This window comes from Piliocolobus tephrosceles, chromosome 11 (genome assembly GCF_002776525.5).
Source record: "Piliocolobus tephrosceles isolate RC106 chromosome 11, ASM277652v3, whole genome shotgun sequence".
Classification (NCBI taxonomy): domain Eukaryota; kingdom Metazoa; phylum Chordata; class Mammalia; order Primates; family Cercopithecidae; genus Piliocolobus; species Piliocolobus tephrosceles.
Window position 1 is genome coordinate 93,413,756 of NC_045444.1, and position 26,208 is coordinate 93,439,963.

Below are 26,208 nucleotides of genomic sequence, written 5' to 3' on the forward strand. Positions count from 1 at the left end.
GATAGATAGATAGATAGATAGATAGATAGATAGATAGATAGATAGATTATAAACAGATAGATGGACAGACATGATATAGATATCAAGTTTTTAGAACAGTTTCTAGCATACACAATTGCTAGTAAAATATTGGTTGTTATTATTGGCTATGCTTGAGTTTGGAATTCTGCCTCTCCTGACCTTAATACACTTTGTGCACCATTTAATGGGTAGTTAATCAGACACTAGCTTATACCTTATGTCTTGTTATTTAATGGCTAAGTTATTTTGCTTTTGATGTGTTTATGTCATATTGTCTTAAGTAGATTTTTAATTCTGCAAGAAAGAAATCTTCTTTTCAATTACTACTACCTATTACTACTTTTGCATAGAGTAGTAAGAGTATATAGCCACTGGGTTGTTGAGTGAGTTAAATAAGATAATAATATAAAGTGCTTTGACCACTGCCTAGCATATAGTACTCAGTAAGGTTAACTATTGTTAGTATAAAATATACATATTTGCTGATTAGTTTATAAAGACATGAAATGTGCTCCTGAAAATGTATGTTAAGAATGAATTTTTATGAATTTTAAATACAACAGAAAATACACATATTTTCTTTACAAAATGATAATCTTTTGTAAAGCAATCAGTCTCAACATATTACTTCCACTAGTATATATTTTTATATTAAAATTTCTCACTCCAAAGCACCCTTGTTTATTAAAAAATCAAATGAATGGTAAATATTAGAAATACATTTGTGAGTAACATGAAGAAGATAATTGTTTCTCAACTATTACAATATAAATAACATTTATTTCTTTTAATCTTCTTTTAAAATTCATTTTTATTGTTTTAATCAATTATTTAGACAATCTTATCTCATGAAGACATTGAGATTGTCTTTTTATTTGGACAAGCAAATAGGTCAAACTTCATTCAACAATGTAATAAAACATTTTTAATTTTGAGGACAAAGAGCTTCTGTTAAGTTCAAATTATTATTAATATTACTAACAATTAATAATAAATCTAACTCTAAGTTTAAAGTAGTGGAATTGTGTGGAGAAATTGATTTCCATTCAAGTAGCTTAATGTGGTACATGATGCTAAGTGAACCAGAAAAAAAATAAAATTAGGACTTACATAGATATAACTGGAACTTGCGTTTTAATTAATTCTATCAAAATATTTTGTAGTTTGGCATTATTTAAGGATAATACTAGTTGGATGGCTAAATTATTCTTTGTACAATTTTTATTTTTAATATCGTGAAGCAAAATAGGGCTGTTGCTTTGTTTTGAATTGTATTTTAACACTTACTAGGAATTGACTATGTGTCAGATATTGTGCTCATTGTTAAACACAGATGATCTTATTGAATCCTCATAAAAACCCCTTGGGAAAGTACTATTATTATTCCCATTTTACAAACAAAGAAATGAAGACTTAGAGAAAGAGAAGATACAATATTATTTTGAGCATTTTTTGAATGCTCAAGAAAATGTAGAAGAATAGGTAAAAGTCATAGAAATATTAGCTAATTAGATCTCTAACACACTTCATTGCAACTCAGGATCACTATACAAAAGTTTGTACCCCAGTAGCTCCACAAGTTCACACTCCAATGCCATTAACATAGTAGTCATTCTGTACATATTTGCTGGGTAAATGAATTACCACTTAATATGCCCTGACAATAAAAATATAACCCCATTTCTTGCTTACATAAAGCATTTAAACTAGGAAACTAAGTAATTCAACAAATGTTTGTGTGGCTTAGAGATAGAATATTAGGTGTATGACTTACTAGCTCTGTGACTCTTTGCAAATTACCTAATTTCTCTTGGTCTCAGTTTCCTCATTTGTAACATATGGAGAATAACAATTTACAGAGTTGTAGTGAGAATAAAATTATATACTGTGCATGAATGTTTCTCTTTGGTGTGAGCACAGTATCTGGTAAAGAGGCGGCACTGAGTAGCTCTATTAAGCTGTTTGTTAAAAAATAAAGCATAAATAGACATTAGGAATAAGCCCATATCTATTAAAAATTTGAATAGATAGTTAATTAGCCAGACATGGTGGCAGGCGCCTGTAATCCCAGCTACTTGGGAGTCTGAGGCAGGAGGATCGCTTGAACCTGAGAGGCGGAGGTTGCAGTGAGCCGAGATCACACCATTGCACCCCAGCATGGGCAACAAGAGCAAAACTCTGACTCAAACTAAATAAATAAATAAATATTTAAAAAATTAAAAAAAAATTTTTTTAAAGATAATCAATAATCTTATAAAACAGAAAGCACCAGGCCAAGATAGGTTCACTGGTGAATTCTGCCAAACATTTAAGGAAGAAATTACACCAATTCTCTGCAATCTCTTCTAGAAATAGAAGCAGAGAAAATACTTCCTAACTCATTTTATGAGATCAGTATTATCTTAACACCAAAATCAAAGAATTAAAGAAAAAGAAAATTACAGATCAATATCTCTCACGAACACAGATAGAAAAATCCTCAATAAAATATTGGCAAATCAAATTCAGCAATGTATAAAAAGAATTAGACACCATAACCAAGTGGAATTTGTCCCAGGTATGCAAGTCTGGTTTGACATTCAAAAAAATCAATTAATACTATCTGTTCTACCCACAGGCTGAAAGAAGAAACATAACATGATTATATAAATACATATAGAAAAAGCATTTGACAAAATCTAACACACATTCATGATTAAAAAGGTGGTAGGGAACTTCCTCAACTTGATAAACAACATCTCCAAAAAATCTACAGTTAACATTATACTTAATGATGAAAAACTAGAAGCTTTCCTACTAAGGTCAAGGCAAGGATGTTCCCTCTCAGCACTCTTTTTCAACATTGTACTGAAAGTCCTAGCTAATGTAATAAGACAAGAAAAGAAAATAAAAAGTATACAGATTGGGAAGAAAGAAATAATACTGTCTTTGTTTGAAGATGACATGATTGTCAATGCAGAAATCAGAAAGAATCAACAATAAAAAAGTCTCCTGGAATAAGCAATTATAGCAAAGTTGTAGGATACAAAGTTAATATTAGAAAGTCAATTGATTTCCTATGTAACATCAATGGACAAGTAAAATATCAAATTAAAAATAAGTTACCATTTACATTAGCATGCCTCAAAATAAAATACTTAAGTATAAATCTAACAAAATTTGTACAAGATCTATATGAAGAAAATTAAAAAACTCTAATGAAAGAGATCAAAGAAGAACTAAACAAATGGAAAGTCCATGTTCATAGACAGGAAGACTGAATACTGTTAAGATGTCAGTTCTTCCCAACTTGATAGCAAGTTATTTAGTGGTTATTGACAAACTGATTATAAAGTTTTTATGGAAAAGTGAAAGACCCCAAATATTCAACTCAATATTGAAAGAGAAGAACAAAGTCAAAGGACTGACAGTACCCAACCTCAAGACTTAATATAAAGCCACAGTAATCAAGATAGGTGTTATTGGCAACAAAATTAACAAATGAGTCAAAGGGAGAAAACAGGGATCCCATAAATAAACCTACATAAATATAGTCAAAAGATGTTTGACAAAGGAACAAAATAGTCTTTTCAGCAAATAGTGCTGGAACAACTAGACATCCAAATGCAAAATAAGTGAATCTAGACATAGACATTGCACCTTCACAAATATTAACTCAAAATGTCTAATAGACCTAAATAGAAAACGCAAAACTATAAAACTCTAGAAGATAACATAAGAGAAAACCTAGATGACTTTGGTTATGGTGATGAGTTTTTAGATACAATACACATGGCACAACCCATGAAAGCAAGAATTGATAAGCTAGACTTCATTAAAATTGGAAACTTCTACTTTGCAAAAGACAAAGTTAAGAAACAAGAAGATAAGCCACAAACTGACAGACTATATTTGCAAAACACACATCCGATAAAGGACTGTTATCCAAAATATATAAAGAACTCTTAAAATTCAGCAACAAGAAAAAGAATAACTTGATTAAAAAATTGGCAAAAGACTTGAACAGACATCTCACCAAAGAAAATATAGAGATAGCAAGTAAACATAAAAAAAGATATTCCACATCATATGTCACTAGGAAATCACAAATTAAAACAAGATAATAATATTTGTTAATAAAACAAGAAGATAATACTTCACACCTATTAGAATGACCAAAATCCAAAACACTATAAAACAAATGACAACACTAAATGCTGACAAGGATGTGGAGCAACAGGAACTCTCATTCGTTGCTGGTGAGAATTCAAAATGGTACAGCCACTTTGCAAGACAGTTTGGCAATTTCTTACAAGGCTAAACAAACTCTTACCATATAATCCAACTATTGCACTCTTTAGTATTTATCCAAATGAACTGAAAACATGTCAACACCAAAACCTGTACAGGGATGACTATAGCAGCTTTATTCATAATTGCCATATCTTGGAAGCAGCCAAGGTGTTCTTCAGTAGATGAGTAAGGATAAATAAACTGTGGTATATCCAGACAATGGAATATCACACAGTGCTAATAAAGAAATTAGCTTATGAAGCCATGACAAGACATGGAGGAAACTTAAATGCATATTATTTAGTGAAAGAAGTCAACCTGAAAAGGCTGCATACTGTGAGTCCAACTATGTTACATTCCGAAAAGACAAAACTTTGGAGAAGTAAACATAGCAGTAGTTGCCAGGGGTTAGGGAAAGAGAGGGATAAATTGGAAGAATACAGAGGATTTCTAAGGCATTAAAACTATTTTGTGCTTGGCTCAGTGGCTCACACTTATAATTCCAGCACTTTGAGAGGCTGCAGCAGGAGGATTGCTTGAGGTCAGGAGTTTGAGACCAGCCTGAGCAACACAGTGAGACCTTGTCTCTACAAAAATTAAAAATTTGCAGAGTGTAGTGGCTTGCATCTGTAGTGCCAATTAATTGAGAGGCTGAGGTAGGAGGATATTCTGAGTCCAGAGCCCAAGGCTGCAGTGAGCTATAATCATGCCATTGCAGTCCAGCTTGGGTGACAAAGTGAGACCCTGTTTCAAAAACAAAACAAAACAATTTAGTATTATACTATAATGGTAAATATGTGTCATCAAACATTTGTCAGAATCCATTCAATGTACAAAGAATGAGCCCTAATATAAATAATGGATGATGTTGGGTGATAATGATGTGTCAAAGTCAGTCCACTGATTCTGACCAACGTATCATTGTGGTGTGGGATGTCTATAGCGGGGAAGATTCTGCATGTGTGAGAATAGCGGGTAAATGGGAACTATCTGTATTTTCTGCTTAATTTTTATGTGAACCTAAAAGTTTGCTAAATAATAAGGTTTATTTTTAAAAAGATATGCCATTGCAAAAATAGATTAGTTCTCACCATTAGATGCAGTACAGTGGTTAATATTGCAGGGTCTTCAGTCAGACTGTCAGAGTTTAAATCCCTAATAACATTTTCCCTGTGATTCAGTTTCTTCATCTCTGAAATGGAGATAACAAGAGTACCTATCTCAGAGTTTTAGAGAGAAGTAAATGAGATTTAAATTGCTTAGAACAGTGCATGTCTTGTAAGTTTCACTTCAATAAATCTTAGTTATTATTTCATATACAAATTTTATTTTTATCTACAACGTTTTGTTGAATTATCCTAGCTTCCCTGCAAGGTTGGAATAATTGTCCTCACTCTACAGATGAAGAAACTTCAGCTCAGAGTGGCTCAATGGCTGCCTAAGGTCTCACAATTAGTAAGTCACAGACCCAAGGACTCCAACACAGGCCTTTGTCCTCCAAATCCTGTGCACACTGATTCTACTACCTTTTTCATCAACCCACCAACCCTCAGGATATCCCAGTTTCATCACTGCTTTTCCTCTTACTTTCTTTCCTTTGCAGATCCTTAGCACAACACAGACAAGAGATTGTGGACAAGCCAGTCAGTCCACGGAGCCTGGAGACGTATTCCTATAACATATACCACTCCATGGGAGAGGTAAGGAAGGACACATGGCGGGAGGTTGGTGGTTGTCACAACCCACTTTGGAGCAGGCAAAGAATGGTTCACTATTAATATCCATGCATCAGAGAGGCTGAAAATGTGATGTTAAGATCTGTCAATACATTGAGTTCAAGGGATTCCTGAACATCTCCCCACCCACCACCACCACTGAAGCTGTAAAAGCTGGTGATATGAAATTTTAAAAAATTAGCAACAAAAAGAAAATGGCCAAGAACATCCCAATGAGCCAGTTTTGCTGCTGTGAACATGAACCAGAATTAAATTTTATTTTTGTTTGTCAAGTTCTTAGCAAGTTTAATTAAGCTGGCCAGCATTGCTGTTTATATGAGTGTGAGGTGGAGAAGCCTTCTGACCGAATCATATTTAGCTGAAAATGTATTTTTTGTAGGATTTACAGGACACATGCAGTAGTTCTTAAGAGGAGAAAACTTTAAAATTTTTTTTATAATCTATGCATCTGACAAAGGGCTAATATCCAGAATCTACAAAGAACTTAAACAAATTTACAAGAAAAAAAATCCCCATCAAAAAGTGGGCAAAGGATATGAACAGACACTCCTCAAAAGAAGACATTTATGCAGCCAACAGACATATGAAAAAAAGCTCATCATCACTGGTCATTAGAGAAATGCAAATTAAAACCACGATGAGATACCATCTCACGCCAGTTAGAATGGCAATCATTAAAAAGTCAGGAAACAACAGATGCTGGAGAGGTTGTGGAAAAATATGAATGATTTTACACTGTTGGTGGGAGTGTAAATTAGTCCAACCACTGTGGAAGAGAGTGTGGTGATTCCTCAAGGATCTAGAACTAGAAATACCACTTGACCTGCAATCCCATTACTGGGCATATACCCAAAGGATTATAAATCATTCTATGATAAAGACACAGGCACATGTATGTTTACTGTGGCACTATTCACAATAGCAAAGACTTGGAACCAACCCAAATGTCCATCAATAATAGACTGGATTAAGAAAATGTGGCACCTATACACCATGGAATGCTACGCAGCCATAAAAAAGGATGAATTCATGTCCTTTGCAGGGACATGGATAAAGCTGGAAACCATCATTCTAAACATACTATCACAAGGACAGAAAACTAAACACCACATGTTCTCACTCATAAGTGGGAGCTGAATAGTGAGAACACATGGACACAGAGAGGGGAACATCACACACCAGGGCCAGTAGGGGGGTGGGGGTCTGGGGGAGGGACAGCATTAGGAGATATACCTAATGTAAATGGCGAGTTGATGGGTGAAGCAAACCAACCTGGCACATGTATACCTACGTAACAAACCTGCATGTTGTGAACATGTATCCTAGAGCTTAAAGTATAATTTTTAAAAAAAGGGGATGGAACCAAAAAAAATTATGTTGAATGTACCTTTTAAGTATAAATAGACAAGACCATGTAAATTATACCTTACAAACACACCCTCTGTAATCTCCATACAGTAAAACTGGAAAGGTCAAAATATTATTTGATGTTTTATAATTTATATGAAAATAAACTGAATCATAGCTTCTCTCCCCAAAAAAGAAATATGTGTATGGCTATTAAGATAAGTTTAGTGGTTTCCAAAATTGGATACAGTGAAAAATTAGCTTCTACCTATGTACATGTGTGTATGTGTGTATGTATGTGACATTATGCAAATCTTTCTTGAGGTATAAATTTCTAAAAATAGAGTTGCTGGGTCATATTGGGCATGTCTACATTTTTATATAAATGCACAATTTGCCCTTCAAATGACCTTTACCAATTTAATCTCTCAGCATTTGGGAATATATTCATATTTTCCAGAATTTTTTTCAACTAGTACAAGAAAAGATTTACACTTTCTTATATAGTAGTCACCCCAAAGTACTGAAAGTTCTACAATTTTGAAAAGGTCCTGTATGGCCCATGGACACTTTATGACCTGGTATCAGAGATGTGTTCACACCTGGCTTGAGCACTTGCTGTCAGTGTGACTTTCACAAAGACACTTAAACTTTTTAATCCTCAGCTTCCTCATCTGTGAAACAGAAATAGTAGTATCTATCTTGTAGCACTGTTGTGAGAGTAAATGAAATAAACAATACTACTATGTACTGAACAAGCAATAAATAAAAAATATTTGTTGCTGCTACTGGCTACTCTTTGTAGCTCTCTCAAGACTTAAGGCATCTGTATCTGACCTAGTCCCATCACAGATATAAACGCAACTACACATGTGGTAAGCTGTTATTCTTTTCAGTGAATAGACTGAAATGAAAATACCCTCACTCGAGTAAGTATTATTACCGTTATAATAAATTTTATCTATACCTATCCCATGCTAAAATGAATGTCAATTGAGATATAACAATTTTCAAATAGGATATTTGTTATCCCTCAATTAACTATTTTTTTTTTTTGAGATGGAGTCTTGCTCTGTCGCCCAGGCTGGAGTGCAGTGGGCAATCTCAGCTCACTGCAACCTCTACTTCCTGGGTTCAAGCAGTTCTCTGCCTCAGCCTCCTGAGTAGCTGAGATTACAGGCACCAGCTACCATGCCCAGCTAATTTTTTTGTATTTTTATTAGAGATAGGGTTTCACCATCTTTGCCAGGTTGGTCTTGAACTCCTGACCTCTTGATCCACCCACCTTGGCCTCCCAAAGTGCTGGGATTACAGGTGTGAGCCACCACGCCCGGCCAATTAACTATATATAACTATATATAATAACTATATTATTTACTATATTTAGTAAATAATAGTTTATAATTTACTAAATATAGTTATATTTATATATGAATATAATATAAAATTATTTTATATTATATTATAAAAATATAATATAAAATATTATAAAAATATAATATATTATATATAAATATATATATAAAATAGTTATATTATTTACTATATTTACTATAACTCTTGGTTGTTGTCTGTCAGAGATATCAACTATATAGAAATTGATTGTAAGAGGTGTGAAATGCTGATGATTGTCTGAATATGTCTTATGTTTGTGAATTTTCTTATTGCATTCACTGTTACGGAACCCCAAGTTATGGACTTCCAGACCAAGGTGTAAGAACTCTTTCTAAGCACAACATAAGACTTGTAAGTAAATCAGCCACTATTCAGGTCTACTCAATTGAATCAAAACAACTAGCTTAGGACTTGATACAGAAACTTCTGTTGGCATGTGAGAACACGTGAGAGGGCCATACTCAGGTCTTCTCTAATCTTGGAACCATGGTGTATTAGTCCGTTCTCATGCTGCTATAAGGACATACTTGAGACTGGGTAATTTATAAAGGAAAGAGGTTTAATGGACTCACAGTTCCACATGGCTGGGGAGGCCTCACAATCATGGTGGAATGTGAAGGAGGAGCAAAGGTATGTCTTACATGGGGGCAGCAGGCAAGAGAGTGTGTGCAAGGGAACTGCCCTTTATAAAACCATCAGGTCTCCCAAGACTTATTCACTATCATGAGAACAGCTCAGGAAAGCTTGTCTCCCACCCCATGATTCAATCACATCCCACCAGGTTCCTCCCATGACATATGGGGATTATGGAAACTACAATTCAAGATGAGTTTTGAGAGGGGACACAACCAAACCAATGTATTCCACCACTGGCCCTTCCCAAATCTCATGTTGTCACATTTCAAAACCAATCATGCCTTCCCAACAGTCCCACAAAGTCTTAACTCATTTCAGCATTAACTCAAAAGTCCACAGTCCAAAGTCTCATCTGAGACAAGGCAAGCCCCTTCCACCTATGAGCCTTTAAAATCGAAAGCAAGTCAGTTACTTCCTAGATACAATGGGGGTACAGGCATTGGGTAAATATAACCATTCCAAATGGAATAAAAATTGGCCAAAACAAAGGGGCCACAGGCCCCAAGCAAGTCTGAAATCCAATAGAGCAGTAATTAAATCTTAAAGCTCCAAAATAATCTCCCTTGACTCCATGTCTCACATCCAGGTCATGCTGATGCAAGAGGTGGGCTCCTACAACCTTGGACTGTTCTGTCCCTGTGCCTTTGCAAGGTACAGCCCCACTCCTGGCTGCTTTCATGGGCTGGCATTGAGGGTCTGCAGTTTTTCCAGGTGCATGGTGCAAGTTGTCAGTGGATCTACCATTCTCGGGTCCGGAGGATGGTGACCCCCTTCTCACAGCTCTACTAGGCAGGGCCCCAGTGGGGACTCTGTGTGGGGTTCCAACCCCACATTTCCCTTCTGAACTGCCCTAGCAGTTCTTCATGAGGTTCTTCATGAGGGCTCTGCCCTTGTACCACACTTCTGCCTGGATATCCAGGCATTTACAGGGATCCTCTGAAATCTAGGTGGAGGTTCCCAAACCTCAGTTCTTGACTTCTGTGCACCTGCAGGCTCAATACCATGTGGCAGCTGCCAAGGCTTTGGGCTTTCACCCTCTGAAGTCATGGCCTGAGCTGTACCTTGGCCCCTTTTAGCCATGGCTGAAGCAGCTAGGACACAGAGCACCAAGTTCCTATGCTGCACAGAACAGGGGGGCCCTGAATCCGGCCCATGATACCAATTTTTCCTCCTAGACCACCAGGCCTGTGATGGGAGGGGATGCTGTGAAGGTCTCTCACATGCCCTGGAGACATTTTCCCATTCTCTTGGTGATTAACAATTGGCTCCTGATTACTTATGCAAATTTCTGCAGCAGGCTTGAATTTCTCCCCGGAAGATTAGTTTTTCTTTTCTATTGCATTGTCAGGCTGCAAATTTTCCAAATCTTTATGCTTTGTCACCTCTTGAATGCTTTACTCCTAGAAATTTCTTCCTCCAGATACCCTAAATCATCTCTCTCAAGTTCAAAGTTCCACGGATCTCTAGGGCAGGGGCAAAATGCCTCCTGTCTCTTTGCTAAAGCATAACAAGAGTCACCTTTGCTTAAATTCTCAGCAAGTTCCTTATCTCCATCTGAGACCACCTCAGCCTGGGCTTTATTGTCCATATCACTACCAGTATTTTGGTCAAAGCCATTCAACAAGTCTCTAGGAAGTTCCAAACTTTTCCACATTTTTCTTTCTTCTACTGGGCCCTCCAAACTGTTCCCAACCTCTGCCTTTTACCCAGTTCCAAAGTCGTGTCCACATTTTCAGGTATCCTTATAGAAGGACCCTACTCTACTAGTACCAATATACTGTATTAGTCCATTTTCACAATGCTATGAAGACATACAAGAGACTGGGTAATTCATAAAGGAAAGAGATTTAATTGATTCACAGTTCAGCAGGGCTGGGGAGGCCTCAGGAAACTATAATCATGGTGGAAGGGGAAACAAACAAGTCCTTCTTCACATGGTGGCAGCAAGGAGAAGTGCAGAGCGAAGGGGGTTGGGGGTAGCACCTTCTAAATCCATCAGATCTTGTGAGACTTATTCACTATCATGAGAACAGCATGGGAAAAGCCCATACCCATGATTCAATTACCTCCCACAGGGTCCCTCCCATGACATGTGGGGATTATAGAATTCAAGATGAGATTTGGGTAGAGATACAGTCAAATCATATCACATGGACATCAGCAAAAGATATCACTAGGATCCATAAAGATGGAAGAAAATCTCACAAAATAAGCCTGACCTGAAATTTCTGGCATGATTGTGTGCCACATGAAAGCTAGGGCTGGTGGTCAATTGAAGGATGTACTGTTATACAATGTTTCTGAAGTGTTACTGGTGGGTTATTCAAACTGTTAATTCTTAAAAACTTATTTGAAAGTGCAATGGTAGATCCTAAGACTTGGTGAGAGAACAGATTGTTAAAGAAAAGGAAAGACGGGAGGTTTCGTTTTGTTTCTTTTACCACACAGCTGTTGCAGTCTAGAGCAAAGATAACAGAGTTCAATGTGTCAGTGAAAGAAGCAGTTATCTTAATCAGAGGCATGCAAACGATATTCCTGCTGATAGACACAGTCCTCCCTTGCTGTTTCAGATCTATCAGTGGATGAGAGAGATCAGTGAGAAGTACAAGGAAGTGGTGACACAGCATTTCCTAGGAGTGACCTATGAGACCCACCCCATGTATTATTTGAAGGTGAGTGAGAAGGCTGAGAATTACCTTACCGGAAGAATTATCCAATCTGAGGATATGTGTTTACTATTCAGAGACTGTAATCAGAAGTGTGGAAAAGAGGCTATGCAGAATCACTTTGCTTTTTCTACCCCAAACTGGGCTCTTGAAGTTCAAAACTCGTAGATGTTCTTGCCTTAATCATCTGGGTGAAATCAAGTTCAGGAGTGAAGAGATTTTGGGAGAATTGCGTGGGACCATGGGGGTGGGGCTGAAAAACAGCAGGGCCCAGAAGTGGACAATGTCCACTCGTGCTTCAACCAGAGCCAGTTCACTTCTCATCTGTATTTTAAGTTGTTATTTTGTTTATATTTTTAAATTTTAAAATGTTCTTTTAAAAAAAGAAACATGTTTGAAAACCACAGATAACCTTCATTTTTAGCTTCTTCCTTTTATGGTTAAGGGAACAAAGATCTGGAGAAGTGAGGTGACTTGTGAAAGGCCACATAGCCAGATGTCAGTATAGCCAGGGGTATAACCAGGTCTCCAGCATCTCCTACCCCTTTTGCATGCAACATGACCAAAAGTATTTGGGACCAAAAAGCCATTTTTCCACAGGGCCAGGACCCTTGGGCTCCTGGTTCTAGACCAGTGATTTTTCAATTTGGGCTGCAAATTAAAATCACCTGGGAGCTGCCAATAATCCTTATGCCTAGACCCCACCTAAATTGGTTAGAGATTTTGACCCAGTTGTTACAGGATGGGACCAGGCGTACTTCGAACACTCTCTAGGTGATCCTAATGTGTAGCCAGAGTTGACAATCTCTGCACCAAACCAGTGGTTTTTCAAAGGGCAGCACTTAAATCATCATCATCATCAGCAGCAGCAGCAGCACCACCACCACCACCACCACTACCACCACCACCACCTGAGGACTTGTTACAAATGCACACTCTCAGGTCCCTGCAAAGGTTTACTAAATCAGAAACTCAGAGGTTGGAGCCCAGCAATCTGTTTTAACAAGTCTTCCTCCAGGTGATTCTGATACACACTCAAATTTCAGAACCACAGTGCATTTTTACACTTGATCATAGCCAAAAGGCTGAGCAGCGATACCACAGTGCATTTCTAACAAGTTTCTAGGTGATGCTGATACCACTGGTCCAGGACCACTGTTTAAGAACCACTACTAAAGTAGTATGACATTAAGAACCAGCGTTACTTAGTTCACTGCTCTCTTACTACTTAGTGTAGGTGTGTTAATTTACAAAGTACAGCCCTAAATTTGAGAGTTAGCTACAACTCCTAAAAAATTATTGGCTCTGAAATAGAATTTACCCAGGGATTATGTGAGCAACTGGTTGATATATTAAGCATGGAGCACCTGCCTACCTGATTTTCCATAGGCCATCCAAGTCTATGCTAAAGCAGCCAAAATGACATCTAAATATCCTCTGCCTGGGGCATATTATAAAGAATAGAACATGCACATAATAAAGAGTTGATAAAGATAAACATGTAGTTAGCATACATATACTCATAAAAAGGCTAATTATAAGAGAACAATTATAAGAGAATTATAAGAGGGTGCAGTGGCTCACGCCTGTAATCCCAGCACTTTGGGAGGCCAAGGTGGGTGGATCACGAGGTCAGGAGATCAAGACCATCCTAGCTAACATGGTAAAACCTCATCTCTACTAAAAATACAAAAATTAGCTGGGCGTGGTAGCACATGCCTGTAGTCCCAGCTACTTGGGAGGCTGAGGCAGAAGAATTGCTTGAACCCGGGAGGTGGAGGTCACAGTGAGCCGAGATCACGCCACAGCACAATAGCCTGGGTGACAGAGTGAGACTCTGTCTCAAAAAAAAAAAAATTAAGGTAAGAGGTGGATTAGGAATTGTCCTGGCAATTTGGAAAACAGATGAGGCTAAAAGGAGAAAATTCCTTGAATATGATAGATCCAGTCATGTATTTATTTAATTTTGTAAGTTTCTCATAGAGAGGAAAGGAGCCTTCATCACCCCAGCTCCCAATGGTTTTCAACAAATAGCCGTGGTCTAGGCTATTTACAAATCCAAAACAGACGTGACTGTTCTAAGCATGGGAGTGTTAACAGCCTCTTCACCAAAGAGAATCCACAGTTAGCAGATTAATTACCACCCACCCACCCCTCTGAAAGAGGGGAATCTTCCTTAGAGTGAGGCTGTACTGATGTACGAGAATAGCAAATGGGGAGAAGGAAAGAAGATTGGGCTGGCAGGGAGTCAGGGAGTCTCTCAGGGGAAGGGGAATTTGTGTAATTGAATCCATTTGAAATTTCAAGAATTTTGAGTGGAGATTGGGGTTCATTTTAAAGACCTGTGATTCTTGAATATTACCTCTTGTGCACTTCACCACTCTAAGTGAACTCTAAGTGCAAAGGTTTTATAAAGTTTATCCATATTTAGCCTCTTAGCTTGTGGATTAGGGGTTATGCCTTTATCTATAGTTAGGGAATAATTTAAGGTATAGGCAAGATCATTTTTGGGGTGGGTACCATGGGGAGTCAGTGCATGGTCCTGAGAACAACCATCAGGGTAACTGGCAGGAGAACAAGAGTAGCAGAGGAAAGAATCATATTGATGGGTGTCTCATTAGCATCCTTGCCTCCCTCTTGAACAACAGAGTGGATTAAAAAAAGGGACCTCTAGGGGAATTAAAAATCTCATAACTTTGCACTGTGCCTTACAATAATCAGCAATTGTTTGGTAATGGGGCATGGATGTCTTCTCCAGATCAGCCAACCATCTGGTAATCCCAAAAAGATCATTTGGATGGACTGTGGAATTCACGCCAGAGAATGGATTGCTCCTGCTTTTTGCCAATGGTTTGTCAAAGAAGTAAGTGTCTTTAGCTTCCTCATACTGGTAAATCACCCCCATAAAATACCTGTCACTTCTTGGCTACTTACAAACCATGCTTCTTTCACATGTTAGTGATGCAACTCTTTACTGTGCTAATCCTTCACCTCAAGTGAAATAAAATTAATGAGTAACTTCACTGAAAACTGAATATTCTGATCTCTCTCCAGTGCATCCAAAATAATTTTTGTTGGAGAGTAAACATATCTAAACGTAGAAGAACAAATGTCTATGGAGTCAGAGATGAGTTTGAATCCTGTCTGTGCCTCTTTCTAATAGTATTTGGCAAATTTTCTAGGTTTTGTTTTTGGTTTTGGTTTTGGTTTTGGTTTTTTGAGATGGAGTTTTGCTCTTGTTGCCCAGGATGGAGTTTAATGGGCTATCTCAGCTCAATGCAACCTCTGCCTCCTGGGTTCAAGCGATTCTCCTGCCTTAGCCTCTTGAGTAGCTGGTATTACAGGCATGCACCACCATGCCCAGCTAATTTTGTATTTTTAGTAGAGATGGGGTTTTTCCATGTTGGTCAGGCTGGTCTGGAACCCCTGATCTCAGGCGATCCACCCGCCCTGGCCTCCCAAAGTGCTGGGATTACAGGTGTGAGCCACCATGCCCGGCCAATTTTCTAGTTTTTCATCTGTAAAAAGAGTATAAAATAACTACTTCATGGGTCTATAGTGTGGATTAAGATATTTAGCATACAGAAAATACCCAGCATAGTGAATTTTTGTGTATTACTTATAATCCTCCCTTGAGGGAATAAGAAACCTTTAAAAGTAACACAGAATACTTTCTTGGTCAGTTTTTTCAGAAACCCAAACACAGAGAAACCCGTAAAGAGTAGTTCTCAGAGTGTTGTCCCCAGATCAACAGTATCAATACCAACTGTAAACTTACTAGAAATACAAAGTCTTGGGCTCCATTTCAAACCTAGTGAATTAGAAACATGCGGAGACAGGGATGGTGGGAGGTGAATGGGGTAAGGGAGAGCAGAGGCCAGCAATCTGTGTCTTAACAGGTCCCTCAGTGATTCTGATGTGTGATAAAATTTGGGAACAACTACCGTAATAAGACAATGGAGGAGGGCTTGGGGGCTGGAGGGTGGAGGTTTGATGTGCAGTCATCTTTTATAATTAAGTTGAAATTGGTAGGAAATTAAGAGAGAAAAGATCTCTTCTCAAAATAATTCTGAACATTTCTTTCTTAAATTTCCAGATTCTACAAAACTATAAAGACAACTCAAGGATACGCAAGCTCCTTAGGAACCTGGACTTCTATGTCCTTCCAGTTCTTAACATAGATGGTTATATCTACACTTGGACAACTGTGAGTATACCATGTTTGGTCTTGGGATGCATTCATGAACTAAAGCTCAATTCAGGTTAATTTTTCAATGTTAGCCATTCCAGCTCTAAAAATATTTTATACCTATGTAAAGAAAGGAACCCCATTTGGGATAAAAATCAGCTTAACTTCTTTAATCAAACCATCTACATTAAGTTTAGGTCTGAGGAAGCCTAAGGCCTTTTTAGAGTTGAAGTCCATTACAGGTTTTTTCTTTGTTTCTTCCTCTCCTCTTCCATCTTCTTAATGTTTGTGGATTGCCTGCCACCCAATTAGGATTATATTGATAAAAATTCATGTACCAACTTGCATCCATGTCAAATCAGTTCTAGAAGCATAAAGGGAATGAATAATGTATAAACACAAAACCAGCCTACATTTTTCAATGCAATCATTCACACAGGGGGCAAACATCACATAAAGTCTTTTTATGCAGCAGACAACTGTCTCTTTAAAATGTTCCTGAAGTCTATCACTCCTCAAATAAGAGCCCCTATTTCTAGAGAGTATTCATTGCCTCCTCTTTTCCATTGCTCCCCTAAGGACTTCAGGGGCCCCTTTCTCTGGAACAGCCTTTCTGGCCTGGTGTGTGAATCGAGTCCTCCCTCTGAGCTTGTCTGATGACACTTGTCTTTATTCCCATCTCCATTCATCAGTCTTCAGCTTCCAGAAATGTGCAGAGACCATCTCTGACACACCTGGAACGGCCTTTTTCCATCTGTCAAGCTATTTCCCTTTCATCCTGTATCACTTGGATGTAAAAAATGACTCCAAAGCAAACGTTCCCTGAGTAAGCAGATCACGTCCACAGGCACTGCTAATCTGCTCATGAGGAAAAGGCCAAACTACTTCCTCCAATTTAATTGTTTACATGTATATATATACTTTTGGTTGTACAGATGTTCCTATTATTGGGGGCTGCCAGCCCATCTGCAAGACTAAAAATTACACACACAAGCTGCCTAATGTTAAAGGGAAGTTCTTCCAGATAATCCCAGGAAACATTTTTCATGTTCAAGGACCACCTATCATCACCAACACTGTGATTTATGAAAGCTTAGAACAGCAACATCCCTATGTTCCTCTGCTACAGGATCGTCTTTGGAGGAAATCCCGTTCACCCCATAATAATGGCACATGTTTTGGGACGGATCTCAATCGAAATTTCAATGCATCTTGGTGCAGTAAGTACCTGCTTAGTAGATGAATTATGAACAAATATAACGCTGAGAAGTAAGAAAAGAGATGAATTACTAAATTTTTGAAAATAAACATCTAATATGGTACAGCTTTCTAGGCTTCCTAATGAGTTTTATTCCCTCTAACAGGATAATATTATCTAGATAGTAAGAGCTATCAGCATTCCAGTACAGGACTCTCTTCAAGTGAGGCTGCCTAAACAAGAACAAAGTAGACCTAGACCAGTGTGGATATATTTCAAATGCATCCCTTTGTTTTTAAATGTATGAATTATCATAAAGAAAAGAAAAATCAGAGACTTATCCTTGCAGATTATTTCATAGCAGGGGGTGGGCAGTAAACAAACCAAACATTTTTCTCTCCTTATGGTATTTTCATGTTTCCAAATCTCAATATGCCCAGTGAATTGGAAGCAAATAAAGAAGGAGGAATGGCTGAGAACGTTGCCATTAACCAGATGGGAAGGGTTAAAATTGAGACTTGGCAGCTGTGTGGTCTTGAAAAAATTGCTTCATCTCTCTGCTTTAGTTTTCTTTAATGTAAAATGTAGGTCACAGTAACCCTACCTTATCAGTAATTTGTTGTGGGGATTAAATGGAATGCTACTTAGGAAGTGTTGGGTACAGTACCCGGCAGATAAGAGGTGCTCAACTGATCATTCTTATTATTATTAATGAGGATTACAGACCACTTATGTCCTTGCTAAATAACTCTAATGAGACTTAAGCTAGTAAGACATGAAGGAGAGCCTTAAATCAAAAAGACAACGTCAGAACCTTACCCAGGAACCCAAGAACTGCTTTCCAGGCATTTGTTTCAGGGCCCACCACAGGTTTAAGTAAAAGTATACTAAAATGCCATTTCATTTTGTAGCCCCTTTCCCAGGCCATGGAAGCATGGAGTTTGTTTCTAAATCCTAATGTTATCCCTTTCTGCCATTCTGAGTTCCTTCTAGAATGGTTATCCTTCAGTGACTACCCAAGTTGACTAATCTAGTCAGGACTAACTCAACCAAGGGCAGGCGCTGATTCTACTCACAGATGCCCTGAGTGTGGATGACTCCTTGCCATTGGTCGTTTCCAAACTGAGATCATGCAGCCTTCTTTGTGGTTTCTTCCATATTCTAGGTATTGGCGCATCTAGAAACTGCCAAGATCAAACATTCTGTGGGACAGGGCCAGTGTCTGAACCAGAGACTAAAGCCGTTGCCAGCTTTGTAGAGAGCAAGAAGGACGATATTTTGTGCTTCCTGACCATGCACTCTTATGGACAGTTAATTCTCACCCCTTATGGCTACACCAAAAATAAATCAAGTAACCACCCAGAAATGGTGAGTCCACAGCACTAAGGCCTCCAGAAAAACTTCAGCAAGACCTCTGCCTTCCTTTTTCTGATTTCCATTTCCAAGATTTTGGCTCCAGTTGCCCTTTTGTTCTCTCTGCTTATCCCTATATTCTTTTTCCTGCTTTTGCACCTTGCCAGACACCTGCTGGGAAGGCTTTGGGTTAAATGCTGCTTTACCTACATTAATTAACTACCTGTTTCATAAAGTGTCAAGTTGGGAGACATCTTAGGTATTCATCTATAATATAAATGAGATGATTATGTTAATAATCTGCAGGAATGCACTTTCATTTCTGTAAATTCTCTTGAAGCTCTGTTCAGCAATTACAGCTTTTGAACCATGCTTTCAAGAACTTGCCAGCTGTTAGTGGAATATGGCATATCTAAAATAACATGGCTAAATAATATCTGCTCTCTTCTCTGCTAAACACAATGCTCTATTTTCTTCTAAACTCTTCCTTCAGTATTTGCTTAGGATTATTTGTAAGGGGAAGTGCCAGCAAAATGCAAGCTGGAGCAGGGAAACTGTTTTTGGTCTTATCCGGGTCCTTCTCTGAAGCTGTGTTTACCCAAGCACTGTTGGGCAGAATTACTGAGAAGGACTGGGCTCTTTGCCCTTTTGTGAACCAGAGGACAACAGACACAACTCAAAGAGAGGGTAAATTTAGAATTGCAAATTGCAATATTTGTTTTCCTTTTATTTTTTTCCCCATTTTTAATTGTAGTAAAATAAACATAAAATTTACTATCTTTTTTTAAAGATATACAGTTTTTTTTTATACAGTTCAGTAGTGTTAAGTATATTCACATTGTTATGCAGCCAATCACCGGAACTTCTTCATCTTGCATAATTGAAACTATGCCCATTAAACAACTTTCCATTTCTTCCTATAGGAGTCCCTGGCAACCATCACTCTACTGTCTGTTTCTATGAATCTGACTACTCTGGATACCTCATATAATAGAATCATGCAATATTGGTCTTTTTATGACTGGCTTTCACTAAGCATATTATCCCAAGTTTCCCCATGTTGTAGGGTGTATCCTAATTTTCTTCCTTTGTAAAGCCAAGTAACATTCCACTGTGTGTATACACTACATTTTGTTCATCCCATCCACTTATCTGCCAATGGACACACTTGGGGTGCTTCCACCTTTTGGCTATTGTGAACAATGCTGCTATGAATATGCGTGTGTGAATCTCTCTTAAGACTCTGCTTTCAATTTTTGTGGATTCATATCCAAAATGTAATTGCTGGATGACATGGCAACGCTATTTTTAATTTTGGGGGTAACCACCATACTGTTTTTTACAGAGGCTGCTCCATTTGATATTCCCACCAACAGTACATAAGGGTTTCTCCACATTCTTGTCAACACTTGTTATTTTCTGTTTATCTTTTAATTTTTTTAAAAAACATGCTCCTCTTTGTATGCAAATGCTGAGAAGGAGTGGGGCTACGCTTGCTCTGTTTTTAATATCACAGAGGCCTGATGACCTCTTGGTTAGGTTATACCTCTTGCACACCTCCCTCTGGAGCACAACCCAGAAGACACAAGGCCTGAACACTAAAAGAAAAACTACTATACACTTATGTTGGAGGGAGCCCTTCTCCCAACAGTCAAAAATATCCAACAATACTCAAGTACCTTTCTTGCGATTATTCTTTCTTTTCTTGGTCCAGGAACACTTGTACTGCATGATCATTTTGTAACATGTGGAAATAACTAACATCTGCCTAGATCTTTACAATTTACAGAGAGATTTATAGCTATTATCTCCTTTGACCCTCATGATAATATATTACATTCACTTTGGAGTATAGAAATTGAAACTCTGAGTTAACTTTATCTTCAGAACTCTATAAATAGAAAGTGGTGGGGCCCAGGCTGGAACTCATATCTTTAGACTCCAGAGGACACATTCATCATCCCACTACCTCACACTGCCTCTCTCTGCTCAGAAAGGGTGTGCAACTTCTAGGAGTCTATCAGCTAGATTCCCAGTCAACTATGCGCTATTTCCTTCTCATTTGTGAGAACTGGAAGTTCTATTTCTTCAATAAAGAAATATACAGAAGCAGGTATTTCAGCCAAGAAGCCCAGAATGCTCCCTGTTTCCCAGTTTTGGGGATATTTGTTGTAGATTCCTACTTTCTGCTTAAAGGGATCTGTGACAAACACAAATGAATCTCCAAAGACAGGTAATTAGAGATCTTTGATGGAAAGGGGTCTTCCACCAACAGAAAAAGGAGGCTAGTATATTCCAGTATTTTTCTTGGGTACTTCATTCTCTAATTGGTTCAGGAAAACAGATACCACGTGACCATTTTGCCAAGTTTGTATTCAAAGGTTGGAGGGTCTTGTACTGCTGACTGACTGTCTGGTTAGAGCCCTGTGCTGTGGCCAGAGGCTAGAAGGAGCAAGACAGCAGGAGGGACCTGAGGCAATGGCACCACCACTGCTGGACAGTAACTCTGAGAAGGGAATAACTAGCAACTTCATAGCACTATATACAGAAAACAGTAAATCAAATTGAGAAAGATGGCTTCAATTCTGTGTCTCTTACAGTCTCAGGTGCTGAAGAGTTCACATAAACAGTCATCTCCAAGCCTTTTCAATAAAAAGACTGTGAATATTTTACTACCACGTGTCTACCTTATTGAAGCTACTTAGCAGGGTTTTTAGGTTCTTGGGGGCAAGCTTTGATAGAGTGCACAAAGACACAGAATCGAGCCAACTGCTCCAAGGAGATTTCCATTTCTAGTACTATTTACAAGCAGCAGAGACTAGTAATTAATCTTTATTATTTACAAAACCAAAAGTTTATAGAAATCATGGTAAATATTATACTACGTGATAGACAGCTTGGCAATCACTATGTCGGAGAAACATAACTATATATAGACTCTTTCTAAACTGCTCTGGAAATTAGAATAGCTATAAGAATTCTAATGTTTTACATACTTGCATTCTTTCCATTTGAATTCTCTTTGTATCAGCCTCTGTACTCCATCCCAAGGTCTGTTGCCGCCACCCCCACCAGGCCAGGGCTTTATTCAACCATTCTGTGGGCCTGCCTCTGAATTTCCTGCTTACAGGGAATTCTCTGAGCCCAGAGAAGGAGTTGTTAAGCAGGCCAGAGGTTTTTAGAAATGTATATTATGTACCATTGGCAAATGAGATTTTATTATTTTTATTAGGAAGTACCTGTAAGCTGAGAAAAAAAGGGCAGCAAAGAAATTGGCTCTATCATAGCCTTGCAATGTAGTGTCAGAAGGAGAGAGAAGTACAATCAGGAGTTTCACCTCCAGAGATGGAAGTTGAATTCAGAAGTCTAGGGGATTTTCATTTTATCTTCTCAGAAAGGCCCAAATAGCTAAGCTGAGGATCACAACTGAATGCCTCTCATATCTATCTCTTACTCCTCTCTGCTTCTCCATAGTAATTCCTCATGGAATTATTAAAATAGAACTCAAAAGTTCTTTTATCAACAAAGAAGGGTAAACTGGAAAGACTATTTCCTACCCCACAGCCAGGATTTGAGGAAAGGGAATGATATCAGATAAAATAAATGATGGCTGGCAATGAGAAAAAAAAATTTGTTGTCGAGGGTGAGCTGCAGGAAAGAGAAAAAAAAAGCAAGGAACCATTTGGTTGGCAAGTATAGTCTGGGTCTGATGCATATATCTCAAATGAAAGGTAAGGCCTCACATGGACCAGTTAGCATGGTGTTCCATTAAAACACACACACACACACACACACACAACACATGGGAATTAAAAATAATTAAAAGCAATTCGTATCTCTGCTAGAGACTCTTAAAGAACTTCAGAAGGGAATGTGGTTGGTAAATCACAATGCTTTTCCCAGGACCCTTCTCTCAACTTCATTACATACAGCAGCTACCCTGAATCCTGCCCACCCCTCAGTCTCATTTCCTTACCAGAATTTCTCTCTCCAGCAGACCGTTCTTGGACCTCCTCCCAGTGTAAATGATTAAACCAGCTTTTTTAGCCTCTCCTACCCATTATCTCAATTCTGGATAACACAAACCCAGGAACTGAGGCAGACTCAGAATCCCTTTTTAGGAAGTGAGGGAGAAGGTGAATGGCCAAAATGGCATTCTTAGTGAGTGGAGAGAGAGCAAGTGACTTGCAAGTATGTTTGACAGAGTGTGTTTTCTCTGATCTTAGTCATACACAGAAAGCCCCAAATGCCTTAAGAACACTGCCCACAACCGTCCAGTATGATCCCCCCAACATCCTTATTGCCTTATTGCCAACAGAAATGTTGTTCCTTTTGAATTTCAATGGGCCAGTTTCCTCTCTAGACAAGCACTACTCTGCAATATCTCAGGATTCAGCTGGACAATGCAGAGCTGGGAGAAAGAATCTAAAATGAGACCTGTCCCTAGTCAGGTATCCAGGGAGCTGGTGCACCTGGAGTGCAGTCAGGCAGCCCTGAGGGGTAAAGCTATGGTGGATCACAGTACAGGCAGGGAGGGAGACTGTCATGGGAAGCAGTGGGATATTCCATCTGACGGGTAGAACACACATGTCTAGGCTGGGGAATACCTAGAGGGTCTGTCAGCAAACCTAGACGAGATGCATCAGAAGGTCAATAAGCCCAGCCAGTAGACTTGGGCCTCACTAACGTGACTCTGATCTCAGGAAAGGGGCTGCAGAGGTGAAGTGGTGGTAGGTGTGGGGATGGGTATGACTTCCAGCTCTGAAATGCTATGAGAGATAAACACTATAAGGAAAATGAAGAGGGGAGTCAGAGAGAGATATGAAGAAAGGGCTATGGGGATTCAAAGTGGGAAGAGATAGAATCCAGTTGTAGGGATCAGGTAAGGCCTCTTGGAGAAGTTGGCATTTGAAAAAGTCCTTTGAGGCTGGGCAGAATTTCAACAGCAGAGATAAGAGGTAGGGATTCCATGTGGAGGAAACATCCTGAGGAAAGATAGAGGCTGAGGAATATGGGGCAAGGCTGAGGAATGGTAGGAAAACAAGTTTTTGACTATCATCTGGGGGGATGACAAAATATGGTGTTGGGAAGGTGGGGTAGAGTCATATTGGAGAGGATCTCAAAAACTAGGCTGAGAAGTTTGTACTTAATTCAGTGAGCAACCAGGAGCTCTTGAAGACTTTTCCACAGGATCATGATCATAGCTGTATGCTACAAAATTTCATCTTGAAGCCAGGTGGGAGAACTTGAAAGAAGGATTGGTGAGAGGAATGGAAATCTATTAGAAGATGCCACAGACGGCCAGGTGCGGTGCCTCACGCCTGTAATCCCAGCACTTTGGAAGGCCGAGGCTGGTGGATCATGAGGTCAGGAGTTCAAGACTAGCCTGGACAAGATGGTGAAACCCCGTCTCTACTAAAAAACCACAAAAATTAGCTAGATGCAGTGGCAGGCGCTTGTAATCCCGGCTACTTGGGAGGCTGAGGCAGGAGAATCGCTTGAACCCGGGTGGCGGAGGTTGTGGTGAGCCAAGATCGTGCCACTGTACTCCAGCCTGGACAACACAATGAGACTCCGTCTCAAAAAAAAAAAAAAGATGCCACAGACCATTTCAGAGGTAGAGTCTGACATAGAATGATGACACTGGAAATGCAACTTGGCAACTGTTTTAGAGATGGAATATCAGAGATGCCTGCAGAATTCTACATGTGTGTTTGGTAGAGCATGCAAGCCCAGAAATATGAAAGTCAGAGCAGCCTTATTAGCAGGATAGATGGTGAAAATGGATTTGAGCATGTTGAATCTGAGGTACCAGCAGGCTACTTAGATGTAGACGTCCAGTGGGAAGTTGGAAAGGTGGCCTAAAACTCTGGAGATGAATCTGGACAAAACACCAAATGCTTGGATCGTTGGATTTATTTTAAACACCAGATATCTGTGTCTGCATTTCCCACCTACAGATTCAAGTTGGACAGAAGGCAGCAAATGCATTGAAAGCAAAGTATGGAACCAATTATAGAGTTGGATCAAGTGCAGATATTTTATGTAAGTATCTTTTTTTGCCTCTTCAATAGTATCTAAGGCACAAAAGAAGTCAGTGGACTTTGGGTGGCGAGATAGGCGGGAGAGGAACAGAAGAGTTCCTGGGATCAACAGGGAGTTGTACAAATCAAAATGACCAAGGATAAAAGGGAGTCTGTACAAATCCAGAATTATACTCTCTAGGGATAAGGTATGAACTAAAAGAAAAAGAATTAATGCGCTGGCTCAGACCAGAACTTCCCCTGGCTTCAGTTAAAAAGAGCTGGCAAGCTAGAAGGCACAGGAGTTAACGGGAAGGACATTGTCCACTGACCTTTGGTCAGTCAATTCAGTTCCCAGAGGACCCATCAGGCTAAGAAAGTCCTGGAGAAAAATATCTAAAGACAAGAATTTAGTTGAAAGGAGAGCGTGCTGTTTCTCCCAACCCCAACCTCCACCTTCTCCACCCTCCATGAGCCCCCCTCTAAATACTTGTATAATATTTTTCTTGTGGGTCATTTTGTTTCTGTTCCTTTCTTTATATGACTCAGTTCACTCTTGCCAGGCAATATCAGGTTGCCAAGTCAGTGACTCAGCTGAGAACCTTTAGCCAAACCTCCCCATGTGCCAGACACAGTGTCAGGTATGATGGGGGACAGAGACACTAAATAAGATGTGGTTCCCGCCCTGCAGAGGCTTACAACCAAGGAGAAAGAGAAGACAGCTATTCCTGAGACCCTGATCTAAAACAGCTTCTTTATTTTACTAAGTGAACCTTTAGTTCCTGAAATGGCTATAGAAATCTGTTCTTTCAAAGTACGACTTCTACCTCTGCCTTCATGTTTTCACCTGTAGATGCCTCATCAGGGTCTTCAAGAGACTGGGCCCGGGACATTGGGATTCCCTTCTCATATACGTTTGAGCTGAGGGACAGTGGAACATACGGGTTTGTTCTGCCAGAAGCTCAGATCCAGCCCACTTGTGAGGAGACCATGGAGGCTGTGCTGTCCGTCCTGGATGATGTGTATGCGAAACATTGGGACTTGGACAGTGCTGGAAGGGTGACATCTGCCACTGTGCTGCTGGGCCTGCTGGTGTCCTGCATGTCTCTTCTCTGAGTGCATTCCGCTCAGGCCTGCTCAACCCCGGTGGCTTGGGTATGGCTGGAGGAACAGTGTGCTATGGTTGTAGAGAAACCAAATCATTTAACTAAAAATACTTCCTATTTCAATAAGGAAAAATCATGTCTGCATTTTAATATTTGTTTTTCTGTGAGCTGAGCTTTATTCCTTTATACGAGGAATTAGTTAGGTATTAGTTAGGAATTAGTTAGGTATTAGTACAATAATGTTACAAACCAAACCTCTCTAAAAC

General features: G+C 39.1%; 1 protein-coding gene across 1 annotated transcript in view; it reads left to right on the forward strand.

Annotated features, from left to right (window-relative positions):
• The window catches only part of CPO (carboxypeptidase O), a 30,208-nt gene extending 4,218 nt beyond the window's left edge, over positions 1-25,990 (forward strand). The window contains exons 2-9 of the mRNA XM_023217097.2: positions 5,897-5,993; positions 11,978-12,079; positions 14,832-14,936; positions 16,170-16,280; positions 17,392-17,482; positions 18,626-18,828; positions 24,774-24,858; positions 25,690-25,990. Coding sequence (XP_023072865.1) covers positions 5,897-5,993; positions 11,978-12,079; positions 14,832-14,936; positions 16,170-16,280; positions 17,392-17,482; positions 18,626-18,828; positions 24,774-24,858; positions 25,690-25,952 — 1,057 coding nt within the window. The 3' untranslated portion in view covers positions 25,953-25,990. The remainder of the gene's footprint in view (positions 1-5,896; positions 5,994-11,977; positions 12,080-14,831; positions 14,937-16,169; positions 16,281-17,391; positions 17,483-18,625; positions 18,829-24,773; positions 24,859-25,689) is intronic.
• Positions 25,991-26,208: the final 218 nt, after the last annotated feature.